At 46.4% G+C, this 13,855-nt stretch overlaps 1 protein-coding gene across 1 annotated transcript in view; it reads right to left on the bottom strand.

The window, feature by feature from the left end:
• GALNT2 (polypeptide N-acetylgalactosaminyltransferase 2) overlaps positions 1 to 13,855 on the bottom strand; it is a 179,635-nt gene that overhangs the window by 78,503 nt on the left and 87,277 nt on the right. The window contains exon 2 of the mRNA XM_079899955.1: positions 6,307 to 6,400. Within this exon, the coding sequence (XP_079756081.1) occupies positions 6,307 to 6,400 (94 nt within the window). The remainder of the gene's footprint in view (positions 1 to 6,306; positions 6,401 to 13,855) is intronic.

The following is a 13,855-nucleotide window of genomic DNA, read 5'->3' on the forward strand; positions in this document are numbered from 1 at the left end:
AGAAACTTCCCAAATAAAAAGCAAAGATTAAAGATTGAAAAAAAAAAAAAAAAAAGCCCAAAACAAAACAGAATACTTAAGAACTGTGGGACAACTACAAAAGGTGAAACACGTGTAATGGGAATACCAGGAGAAGAGAGAAAGGAATAGAAATATTTGCAGTGATAATAACTGAGAATTTCCTCAAGTTAATGTCAGACACGAAACTACAGATCCAGGAAGCTCAGAGAACACCATGCAGGATAAATACGAAAAAAACTACACCCAGGCACAGCATATTCAAACTGTAGAAAATTAATGATAAAGAAAAAAAAATCTTGAAAGAAGACAGAGGGGAAAAATACCACTTTAGAGAAACAAAGGTATGAATTACATCCAACTCCTCATAAACAATGCAAGCAAGAAGAGAATGCAATGAAATAACTCAAGGGTTGAGAGAAAAATTCATCAACCTAGAATTCTGGACCCTGTGAAATTAATCTCTAAGAGTGAAGGAGAAATAAGGACTTTCTAAAAATTGAGGGAATCTGTTGCCAGTAGATCTGCCTTGCAAGAAACATTAAAAGAGGCTCTTCAGAGAGGAAACTGATATAGGTCAGAAATGCAGCTCTCCATAAAGAAAGGAAGAGAATCAGAGAAGGAATAAGTGAAAGTAAAATTACATTTGTAATTTTTCTTATTTTTTTAAATAAATTTATTTTATTTATTTATCTTTGGCTGCGTTGGGTCTTTGTTGCTGCGTGCAGGCTTTCTCTAGCTGTGGTGAGCGGGGGCTACTCTTCACTGCGGTGCACGGGCTTCTCATTGTGGTGGCTTCTCTTGTTGCAGAGCACAAGCTCTAGGCGCGCAGGCTTCAGTAGTTGTGGCACACAGCCTTAGTTGCTCCACAGCATGTGGGATCTTCCCGGACCAGGGCTCGAACCCGTGTTCCCTGCATTGGCAGGCGGATTCTTAACCACTGTGCCACCAGGGAAGTCCCATTTTTCTTATTCTTAATTGATCTAACAGATAACAGTTTGCTCAAAATAATAAGAGCAACTGTGTATTTGATTCTGTATGTTTATACATGTTTATATATATATGAATGGCGTATGAAATGAATGACAGCAATGATACAAAGAATGGGAGGGAGAGATTCATAATATTTTGCTGTAATACACTTGTGCTAACTGTGAAGCAGGACAGTGTTGTCTGAAGTTAGACTTGGATTAGCTGTAAAAAAAAAAAAAAGAGGTAAAAAAGGGAGAAAATGGAATCATATAAAATGTTCAATTAAAACTACCAAAGGCAGGGACTTCCCTGGTGGTGCAGTGGTTAAGAATCCGCCTGCCAATGCAGGGGACACGGGTTTGATCCCTGGTCCGGGAAGATCCCACGTGCCGCAGAACAACTAAGCCTGGGTGCCACAACGACTGAGCGTGCGCGCTAGAGCCCATGAGCCACAACTACTGAAGCCCACAAGCCTGTGCTCCTCAACAAGAGAAGCCACTGCAATGAGAAGCCCAGGCACCACAATGAAGAGTAGCTCCCACTCGCCGCAACTAGAGGAAGCCCACGTGCAGCAACGAAGACCCAATGCAGCCATAAATAAGTAAATAAAATTTATATTAAAAAAAAAATTTAGGGCTTCCCTGGTGGCGCAGTGGTTGGGAGTCTGCCTGCCGATGTAGGGGACACGGGTTCGTGCCCTGGTCTGGGAAGATCCCACATGCCGTGGAGCGGCTGGGCCCGTGAGCCATGGCCACTGAGCCTACGCGTCCGGAGCCTGTGCTCCGCAACGGGAGAGGCCACAGCAGTGAGAGGCCCATGTACCGCAAAAAAAAAAAAAAAAAAAAAACTATGAAAGGCAGAAAAAGAGTGGAAGAAAAAAGAACATAGAACAAGGGCAAGGAATAGAAAAGCGTAACAAATATGGTAGACATTAATACAACTATATTAATAATCACTTTACATTGTCAATGGTCTAAATACACCAATTAAAAGACAGAGGTTGTCAGAATGGATCAAAAAACAAGACCCAACTAACTACATGCTGTCTACAAGAAATCCAGTTTAAATATAAAGACACACATAGATGAAAAGTAAAGGGATGGCAAAGAGATACCATTCTAATAGTAATCAAAAGAAGGCAGAAGGAGCTATATTAGCTTCAGACAGAACAAACTTCACAACAAGGAAAGTTACCAGGAACAAAGGAGGGCAATACGTAATGACAAACAGGTCAGTTTGCCAAGATGACATAACAATCTTTAATGTGTATGTGCCTAACAAGAGCATTAAAACACATGAGATAAAAACTTAGAAACCTGCAAGGCAGAACAGATGAAGCCACTATCGTAGCTGGAGACTTCTCTCTCAGGAAGGGACAGATCCACCAGGCAGAAAATCAGTAAGGACACAGGTGAACTCAACACCACCATCATCCAACTAGTGATACAACTGACATCTACAGACTACTTCATCCAACAGCAGAATACATTCTTCCAAGCTCACATGGAACAGTCACCAAGACAGACCACATCCTGGGCCATAAAACACACCTGAACACATTTAAAAGAACACAAATCATATAATATCTGCTTTAAGACCACAGTGGAACTAAAAATCAATATTGGAAAACCTCAAATTACTTAGACATTCAACAACATAAAGAATGCACAGGTTGAGAACAAATCTTAAAGAAATTAAAAATATTTTGAAGCAAATAAGAATGAAAATACAACTTATCAAAATTTGTGTAATGTAGTGAAATCAGTGCTTGGCAGGAAACTGACAGCACTGAATACAATATGGAAAAGAAGAAAGACTTGAAATCAATCATCTAAGCTTCTGCCTCAGAAAACTAGAAAAAGAAGAGCAGAATAAACCCTAAGTAAACAAAAGAAAATAAATAATAAAAATTACAAATCTAAGAAATAGGAAAAAACCCTGAAAACTGGTTCTTTGAAAAGATTAATAAAATCAATAAGCCTCTAGCCAGGCTAACTATGAGAAAAAGATAGAAGACACAAGTTAGAATATCAGAAATGAAAGAGGGGACATCAATACAGATCCCATGGACATTAAAAGGAGAACAAAGGAATACTATGAACACCTCTACGCCTGCAAATTTGATAACCTAGATGAATGGACCAATTTCTTGAAACACATCTCCATAACTAGGACAGGAAAAAATAGACAATTTCAACAGGGCTATATTTATTTTAAAAATTGAATCAACAATTATTAACCTCCACAAACAAACAGCACCGGGCCCAGCTGAGTTCCTTGGTGAATCCTACCAAACACTTAAGGAAGAAATTATACTAATTCTCTACAATCTCTTCCAGAAGATAGAAGCAGAGGGAACACTTCCTACCTTATCCTATTAGGCCAGCATTACCCTAATAACAAAACCAGACAAGAAAAGAAAACTATAAACCAACACCTCTTGTGAATATAGATGTAAAAATCCTCAAGAAAATATTGGCAAATTGAATCCAACAATGAAAAAGGACTGTACACCATGACCAAGTAGGATTTATCCCAGGTATGAAAAAGTCTGGTTCAATATGAAAATTAATTAATGTAATCTACCACATTAAGAAGTTAAAGAAGGAAAGTCACATGATCATATTAATAGATGCAGAAAAAGCATCTGACAAAATTCAACACTCATTTATGAATAAAAACTCTCAGCAAACTAGGAATAGAGGGGAAACATCCTCAACTTGATAAAGAGCATCTAAAAATACCCCTTCAGCTAACACCATATTTAATGGTGAGAAACTAAAAGCTTTCCTGCTAAGATCAGGAACAAGGCAAGGATGTCCTCCCTCATCTCTCCTTTTCAACATCATACTAGAAGTCCTAGTTAATGCAGTAAGACAAGAAAAGGGAACGAAAGGTATAATATAGATTGCGAAGGAAGAGACAAAACTTGACATGACTGTCTAGGTAGAAAATCTGAAAGAATCAACAAACAAAAATATTCCTGGAATCGATAAGTAATTATAGCAATGCTTGTTATAATTGGAGGGTACAAGTTATACAAAAGTCAGTTGCTTTCCTATATATGAAGAATGAACAAGTGGAATTTAAAATTAAAAGCACAATACCATTTACATTAGCATCCCCCAAATCAAAATACTTTGGTACAAGTCTAACAAAATTGGCACAAAATGTATATGACCAAAACCATAAAACTCTGATGAAACAATTTAAAAAGAACTAAATAAATGGAGAGATATTCCATGTTCATGGATAGGAAGGCTCAATATTGTCAAGCTCAGTTCTTACTAACTTCACCCGTAGATTCAACACAATCCAAATCAAAATCTCAGCAAGCTGTATTCTATGGGTATCAACAAACTAATTCCAAAGTTTACATGAAAAGGCAAAACAAACAGCCAAACAAAAAAAACCCAGAAAAGCCAACACAATACTGAAGGGAGAGAGCAAGGTTGGAGGACTGACATTACTCAACAACTTCAAGACCAAATATAAATCTAAAGTAATCAAGACAACATAGTACTGGGGAAAGAACAGACAAATAAGTCTATGGAAGAGAAAACAGAGCCCAGAAATAGACCCACATAAATATAGTCAACTGACTTTTGACAAAGGAGCAACGGCAACACAATGAAACAACCATGGCCTTTTCAACAATAATACTGGAACAACTGGATACCCACGTGCAAGAAAAAAAAAAATCTAGACACAGACCTTATAACTAAATGGATCACAGACATAAATATGAAACACAAAATGATAAAACTCCTAGAAGACAACATAGGAAAAAAATCTAGGTAACCTTGGGTATAGCGATGACTTTTTAGATACATCGAAGGTATAATCTACGAAAGAACTCATAAAGCTAAACTTCATTAAATTAAAACTTTCTGCTCTGGGAAGGACACTGTCAAGAGAATAAGAAGACAGGCCACAGACTGAGGGAAAATATTTGCAATCACACATCTGATAAAGGACTATTATCCAAAATACTCAAAGAACTCTTAAAAGTCAACAATAAGAAAAGGAGCGACCTGATTAAAATGTGGGCAGAAGACCTGAACGGGACACTTCCACAAAGTTTTACAGATTAGGGAATTGCAAATTAAAACATCAATAAGCTACCACTTCCAAACTATCAGAAGGGCCACAATAAAAAAAAAAAAACCGTGACACCACCAATTGCTGGTGAGGGTGTGCAGCAAAACGAACTCTAATTCATTGCTGGTGGGAGCGCACAATGGTGCAGCCACTTTGGAAGATAGTTTGGCGATTTCTTATAAACATAAATGTATTCCTACCATATGATCCAGCAGTGGCACTCCTTGAATTCACCCAAATGAATTGAAATCTTATGTCCACACAAGAAAACTGCACACAGATGTTTACAGCAGCTTTATTCATAACTGCCAAAACTTGGAAGCAACCACGATGTCCTCTGGAGGTGAATGGATAAATAAATTGTGATATATCCAGACAACAGAATACAATTCAGCGATAAAAACAAAAGTGCTACCAAGCCGTGAAAAGACATAGATTAACGCTCAATGCATGTTACTAAGTGGAAGAAGCCAGTCTGAAAAGGCTACGTCTGATCTGATTCCAACTATGTGACATTTTGGAAAAGGCAAAAACCAGGGAGACAGTAAAAGGATCGGTGGTTGCCAGGGATTGGGGGAAGAAGGGGTAATAGGCAGAGCACAAAGGATTTTTAGGTCAGTGAAACTACTCTGTAGGATACCGCAGTGGTGAATTCATGTCACTGAATATACAACACCATGAGTGAGTCCTAACGTAAACTATGGACGCTGGGGTGATGACGATGCATCAGTGTTGGTTCACTGATTATAACAAATGTCCCATCTCGTGGGGGATGTTGATAGTGGCGGAGTCTGTGCGGGGGTGGGGGGTGGGGGGGTGGGGGGGGGTCTGTGGAAACCTATGTACTTTCTGCTCAATTTTGCTGCAAACCTAAAACTGCTCTAAAAAAATAAAGTCTGTTAAAAAAACAAAAATCTGTGAACCAATACATCCCATCCTGTATTTTTTAGTTTATTCTACCGATATTTTTTCTTCCAAGAAATTCTTGTCACCTCCCAGTAAACTCATTTCACCACCCACTAAAGGCCTGAAGGAAGACAGCAAAACATTGCTCTAGGGCAGTGTCTCCAGCTGCCCTAGGAAGTGCATTCCCTACCCCACAGGCGATACACTCCAGATGCCACATTCAGCTCATTCACAGTTAGTGGGCAAGACAGGTCCCCACCACCCACCAGCAGCCCAAGGCTGGCCTGGCCCTGGGAGCTGCTGCAGTACCTGGAGGGAGGGTCTCCATGCTCTGTGCTTTCTCATCCCCGTTGCTGTGATGAAGGTCTTTCTTTTTAATTGGGTCAATGTCATTCCAGTCCTCCTGGGGGAGCAAAGACACCAAGTGAGTCGACAGGTTCCTGGAGCCCACCTTCATTCATCAGGTCAATAAACAATGAGTCCTCCCATCCGAGGACTGCACCCCAGACCTGCTCAGTGGTGGAGACCCAAGGACAGAAGTGACTCTGTCCAAGTTCTTGGCGTGAACTTTCCAAGGAAGGACCTGTGTTTCTCTCTCCATTGTCTATGTGTATCACTTATCTATGGAAAGAAATACTCTGGAAACTCCCTGGGCTTTGAGGATCTGGGAGGGTGGGGAAGGGAGATAGGGAAACTGGATTAAATAAGAGAATTCAATAGTGGTTAAATCAAAGCCATTAAAATAAGGGCAGCTCTCCAGACGTCTTCTGTGGCTTAAGGGCACCTTAGGATCAGAGAGTCTCCCTAAGGGCCATTGAGCCCTGCTCAGAGGTTGTTAAATGATTCCTTTCATCCCACTGAGTAACAGCGGAGGAAGGGCAAAGGATGGCGGAGATTTTCCTCCGCTCCTCTAGAAGGGCTGCCAGTGGAAAAGAGCTGCAAACTAAGGGCTTCTTGTAAAACCAGAAGAAGAGAGACTCTGGTAGAATTTATTCAACTCATCCGCACGAGCAATTTAATCCATCAACATGAATCAGACAACCCCATGACCACAGAGCTAAGTATGTTTTTCAACCACTTGGGACCTGATTTCTGCGAATACAACAAGAAAGGTTTCTGTATATAACCCAGATAAGACATACCCCACGGCTAGTAATTTTCCCACACAGACTTCGGTGGGCCAAGCCCTGTCAACTGGCCATTTCCCCAGCAGATGCTATTAGGCTGTTGGCGGCCTTAGGTCCCCTCCTTCAGGGGAGACCCAACCAGTTCTGCTCACGTCTGTTCCACTAACATTCCTCCAGCCAGCATGGGCTGCGTGACCGCTGGGGGCATTTTGGCTCTTAAGACGTGAAGCGAGATCTGCAGGAAGCGTTAATTCTCAGGGGCTAGGCCAAATCAGACATCTTTTTCCCAAAGGCAACTTGCTCTCCCAACAATCTGCATTTTTACTCAAAAAGTAGAGTAATTAAAGACAAACGGCCTCAGTCTCCTCCTCTGGAGGCCAGCTTTTCCTTCAGTTGCTTCTGAGGTGAAGTGAAGCTGCTTTATCCCCTCAAGGCCACCACGGGGATGATGGGCGGGGGGGGGGGGGGGCACTGGGAGGATGACTCCCTGTAGACACAGTGCGCAGGTCAGCAACGCCCAGCACCTGGGTGGTCCTAGCCCACCCCGGCGACCTGTCACAAGGCCTTCTCAGGCTTTCAAGGGGCCCAGGTGCTCTGACTTCTGAAGATCCTAGCCCACACTGTAACAAATGTATTGAAATGCATCTGTATCCCAATTTAAATACTTTTGGCTGCGAAAAAAATGTTTCGAATTGTAATTTGGCTTTTGAGATGACTTGGTTATAAATAAACTTTCAATTTACTATTGGCAAAGATTTCCAGGCAATCTCGGCATCTGCAATGGAGTGAGAGAATCTGACCTACTCTCTGCCTTCACGACGTAAAGAAACGTGCGAACACTAAATCCAGCAAGTAATGAAATTAGCAGAGTCACACTGGGTAGACTTCTAATTAAGCTTATTAATTTTTATTTTGCAGCTTGCTTGTAACATTTTGTGGCTAACAACTTTTTCCCTCAGGCATCTGGCCTACTACACACACTGGCAAATGGATCACACCATTTAACCTTGTACTCGAATAAAATCGAAAGTGAATGAAAAAAAAAAGTGAACATTGCTGATGTGGCCACCGCACTGTAATATTCACCAAATCAACATCTGTAAGTCAATCATCAATGTTTTCTTAGAAAATAAATGTCTCCCTCTTCCCACAAACAAGATTGACTGGTCCATATGTAACACACCCTAACCTGTCTCCCCTCCCCCCCCACTCCCCGGGACAATGAATTGAGCCCACCATAGAACCAAGGCCGAGGACGAGGACCTGCTACATAACGAGGGCACCGCAAGGTCCCAGCGGGCGACATGATGCTATGCGCTATTTATGAGTGCCTGCTATGCACCAGGCACTGTACGAAGATACTTTTTCATCCTGGCAACAAGCCCGCCATTTTATCATTCCTATCTTACAATGGGGGCATAGAAGACCGGAGAGGTTATGCAAATTGTCCAGGCTACACAGTGGGCGAGCAGCTCGAGTTGGCCCTTTATAAATCAGGATGGGAATGGCAGCCCAGGGCTCAGTTTGAACCAAGTTACAAGAGCGAGATTCTCACAATGTCAGAAAAATCCAAGAATACGTTTCTAGGGAGTCATCCACAAAGGACTGTTTTGTTCTGGACTCCAAGTCAAATAGTGCAAATCACCATGTTCACTGCCAATTCCCAGAGTAGGAGGGGGAGGAGGAGGATGAGAGGAGAGGAGGGGAGGGGAGGGGGAGGGGAAGGGGAGAGGAGGGGAGGGGAGGGGGGAGGGGAGGGAGGGGGAGGGGAGGGGAGGGGAGGGGAGGGGAGGGAGAGGGGAGGGAGGGGAGGGAGAGGGGAGGGAGGGGAGGGGAGGGGGAGGGGGCGGAGGGGAGGAAGGGGAGGGGAAGAGGAGAATGACGGGAGGAGGGAGAGGAGGAGGAGGGGAGATGAGGGGAGGAAGGGGAGGAAGGGGGGAGGGGGAGGGGAGGGGGCAGAGGGAAGGAAGGGGAGGGGGAGGAGAATGAGGGGAGGGGGAGGAGAGGAGGGAGGCGCAGGGGGAGGAGGGGGAACACCTCTGCCGCTAATACAGGGCACTTCCTAGGTGCCCAGCCCCATTCTAGACCCTGCCCACAAGTTCATCCTCCTTAAGGCGCTAGCACTGCCCCATCCTACAGCTGAGGAAGCTGGTGCACCGAACACCGAGTCACACAGAACACACAGTGAGGTTAGAGATGAGCTGCAGGAAATTTAGTGCCGGGGCCTCCAGGGTCTCTATCATCCCAGTGCCCCGCCCTCGGAGAATACAGTTCCCCTCCAGCACCAAGGCAGCCCAAAGTAGAGGAAAACAGTGCATTTCCCAGTCAGAACACGTCAGGTCACTCTAAATTCCTCTAGTTCGGGCCGGCCCACCTGATCCACCGGCTGAGACGGTGCCCGCAGGACCGCCTGCCACCCGCCTGTCATGCCTGCTCTGCGGGTCACCGTCCCGCGCCTCTGCCGGACGTCAGGGAAGGGCCGAGGGCCCAGGGGACACCCCCGTGGGACGGCATGGCCCGTGCCCGTGTCACCGCCCCTCAGCAGAGAGTCCGGACCGGACCCCACAAGAGAAACAAGGAAACAGAACGACAGGGAGGAGGCGAGACACTCAGAGACTTGAGACTCGTGTTCTGGAAATGTCACTCTGGTGGTGGTGAGGGGGTGATGGAGGGGACAGGAGAGGGGCCAGGAGGCCCGAAGGGCGAGGCAGCCAGGGTGGGGCGGCACAGCTGGCAGGGGGTGACAGTCACCCACAAGAAACGGGGGAAGTCGTTTGGGTGGGGGGTGGGTGGCGCCAGGAAGTAAAGACCGGTCTGTTCTAGAAATGCTGGGGTTACCGCGAGATACCAAGAGGCGGAAAAGAAATGGGGACCGGTGACTGGAGCTCTGGAATGGCCCGGAGTGGGGGGGTGGCGGGGGTGACCCCAGTGAGGACAGGGTCCAGGGTGGCAGGAGAGGCCAGCATTTCAGGGACAAGTAGGACCCACGGCACGCTGGGACGAGCCCCGGCCTGGGAGCCAGAGCCTCGGGTTCTGGCCACGGCTCTGCCGGTGACCCTGGGGGGCTGAGCAAGTGGCCTATCTTCTCGAAGGCAGGGACGGGGGCTAAGTGCCTGGAGGTCCCCTTGGAGTCCCAGGGAGCAGCCCCTCGCAGGAGCACTTGATCACTCGTGCTACTTGTAATCCGCTAAGGGTCGGTATCTAGAAGCACTGCAGGTGTCCTTTCAAGGTAGGGGCTCGGGCACATTTCTTTTGCACCCACAAAAGCGTGGCGTGGTCTTAGGGTAACTGCTCAATAACAAATGCAGCTGAAGAAAACCCTCGTCCTATTTACTCAGATTGGATTAACTGGCTTTGCTCACTTCGCAGTGGACGCTTTTCATCATAACCATCCCCCTCCCATACATTTGCATACGTTATAAGACTAATTCACACCAGTGGAGGCTCCGTTTACAAATGGAAATGCACCGAATACAAACAGAGGGAGAGGCTCTCTCGCCCAGTACCTGCTGGTATCCGGGACGCGCCACAACTGAGCTGTTGGTTTTCTCCGTGTTCAGAGACTCAGGGACAGACAGGTCCTCTTTTTAGTGACAACCATAAACTGCTGGGATTAGAGGAGTAATGATGTGGTCTGATGCTGGGTCAAAAGTTGCAGAGAATTCAAAGCCTGTGATCTGATCCGTAAGCCTCTATTATTTCCCAGGATGCAGACCCATCTCTGCTTTGCTTCTCCCGCCCTCAGAGGGATGCTGATACTATGAATACGTAATGACTCACCCACACACAGAAGACACTGCAGACAAATGCAGACCAGGGAAGGCTCGCTGGTTCTCACTGAAAACTGAATTCTGTCAGGAAATGTAACCCAAGAACTAGGATTCTCTACCGACCAGACTGAGACGACTCCGCTGCCCGCCTACTCGACTTTACAGCCTTGGCTGCTACATCCGCATGCGGCCTCCGGAAAGACCCAGAGAGCCTCGACTAGCGCACTGAGACCCTCTCTTCCTTATTAGATGGCATTTGGGCCAGATACTGCAAACGTTAATTCCCCCTACTCACTAACTTACCTAGCTGGTAGTTATTAGATATTTGAATTTGATTAGTTTTCAGTCCAAGAGCCCAAGGCATGCATTATTCTTACAGATGCATACAACAGAAACAGTCTATTACCTGAAGCACAAGAGGAATTAAATCAGGCCATGAGTGAGACCAAATGAAAATAAACGACTGAGGAACGTCTATTTATCTACCATAAGTAAAGGGTTCGGCCGACAAAATCCATCCTATTTCTAAGTAGGTAAAGCAGCAACGACTTTTAACAAAATGACGTTATTTTCAGAAACAGTAAATCCGATAGGTTGGTTTCTTGAACAGTTATGAAAATTAAGTGTAAATATAGGTTTAGTTATTAAAATGGTTTTCTCCACTCTATTCCCAATGTGATCCTGTCTCTGTTTCAAAATAAAAGGAAAAAGGGACTTCCCTGGTGGCGCAGTGGTTAAGAATCCGCCTGCCAATGCAGGGGACACAGGTTCGAGTCCCGGTCTGGGAAAATCCCACATGCCATGGAGCAACTAAGCCCGTGTGCCACAACTACTGAGCCTGTGCTCTAGAGCCCGTGAGCCACAACTACTGAGCCCGAGTGCCACAACTACTGAGCCTGTGCTCTAGAGCCCATGAGCCACAACTATTGAAGCCCGTGTGCCACAGCTACTGAGGCCGCGTGCCACAGCTACTGAAGCCCGTGAGCCACAACTACTGAAGCCCGCGAGCCACAACTGCTGAGCCCGTGCACCGCCAACAGAAGAGTAGCCCCCGCTCGCCGCAACTAGAGAAAGCCCGTGCGCAGCAACGAAGACCCAACACAGCCAAAAAAAAAGAGGAGATAAATAAACCGTGCACTTGGTTTTTGCCAGAGACAAAGTTCCAGTCCCGGCAGTGGGTGAGCCAGGGCCAAGAGGGAAGCGGGTGGGACAGAGGCAGGGAGGCCGCCGTGGGAGGGGCGGGCACAGCCGGCTGGCAGGGCTGCCCCTGAGGCTCGGCAGACAGCTGTCAACTTGTTAAGGGCACTAGGCCAACCCTCATGTCACAGATGAGGAGAGAACCAGAAGGGCCAGGTGACTTCTTGTGTTCCCACCTGCTGCCAAACCAACGCCCTCAAAACTGAGTAACTTAAAACAGAAAGCACTTAGTATCCTGCACAGCTTCAGAGGGTCAAGAAACTGGCTGGATCCGGCCCACAGTCTCTCGTGAGCCCATGAGTCAGCTGGGGCCGTCGCCATCTGAAGGTCCGACGGGGCCCAGGGATGCTTCCAGGACGGGCCCCTCCAGGGCTGCTGACTGGAGACCCAGTTCTTCACCAAGAACTCACCCACAGCCGCTGGCCTCCCCCAGTAAGTGACCTGGGAGGGGAAGAGGGGCAGGGGAGGCGGAGTCGAGGGAGAGAGGACCCCAGGCCCGGTCCTGGAAACCACACGCAGTCGCAGCTCCGCGTCATCCACGAGAGGCGCGTCACCAGTCCTGTCCAGCCTGCACCCAAGAGGATGGGCCTAGACCCCTGGCGAGAGGAGGTGCACAGATTCTAAATCCACCACATTGACTTGACAATGTCAGCGATGGGGCCAAACTATCCCGCAGGCAGACAGAACACCACTGTACCCCGACGGCGATTCGCGTGTGCAAGTCTGTGCGGTAAAAATGTCATTGCACCTCACGCTGCCCCCTTACCCACCGCCCGATATAAAGACTATTCCCGCCTACGGTAACGTGTTTGAATTACGAACCACCACCAAAATAAACATGCCTACACATGGAAAACTAGATAACAAAGAATAAATGTATACAGCTGAACCATCAAAGGATGCCTCCATTAAGTTTAAATGCCTAACGCTTTGTTAGCAAAGGTAAAAACATCCGCTGGGGAGGAAAAAAGAAAACAAACAGGTTGCTTTCACCCTCTGCTCATGGAAATACATGTTGTCACCGTCAAATTCCTTCAGCTGACTAGACCGTATGCTCAGAGGCAGATCAACTTATCAAAAATACCATCTGAATGACTACTTGATTCCTTTCTCACCAACTGTCTACTTTTCACCGTTATTTGATGACTGTTCAGTGATTACCACCACCATGACCAATCTGTACAGCAACATGCCAGGTTGGGGAAAGAAAGCCAGGCTGCCAGATGTGTTAAAAAGATGCGATAATTTCTATTTCCACAGCCCACTTCTTAAGAGCGCGCTGCCAAGCTAAGACACTGAAAACTAGTTAAGGGGTTTGCTTGAAAGCACATTTTCAAGAGTGGATTTAGTTTCCGGCTGAAGACCTAGACCCTCCCCGCCTAGCATTCTCCCTCTGAAGTGACCACAGGGGAACCACAGAGGCTTATCCTTGTTTCTAGCTGGTCAGGGTGGGGACCAGTCCCGAGGTCTTCTCTCCAGAGGGTGAGGAAGGCTCTGATACAAGGTGGCAGCATCCAAACGTCTGCTTTCTACCTAGGGCACGTAACTCACTGACAAAGTGACAAAGGCAGTTTTAACTCACTCGGAAAGGGTCCTGAGGAAAGAAGGCCGGAACGCCTGGGAGGCCCCTCAGCTAGGCTAGGCGCCTCCTAACACCGGGAGCCTGCAGTCCGCAAACACCCACATCACTGCATTTATAAAGTCAGAGCGGGGTTGCTGCTTCTAAGTAAGAGACCCGCTGGAACAGTGACTTGGTGTAAGAGG

This window comes from Stenella coeruleoalba, assembly GCF_951394435.1.
Source record: "Stenella coeruleoalba genome assembly, chromosome: 16".
In the NCBI taxonomy this organism is placed as follows: Eukaryota; Metazoa; Chordata; class Mammalia; order Artiodactyla; family Delphinidae; genus Stenella; species Stenella coeruleoalba.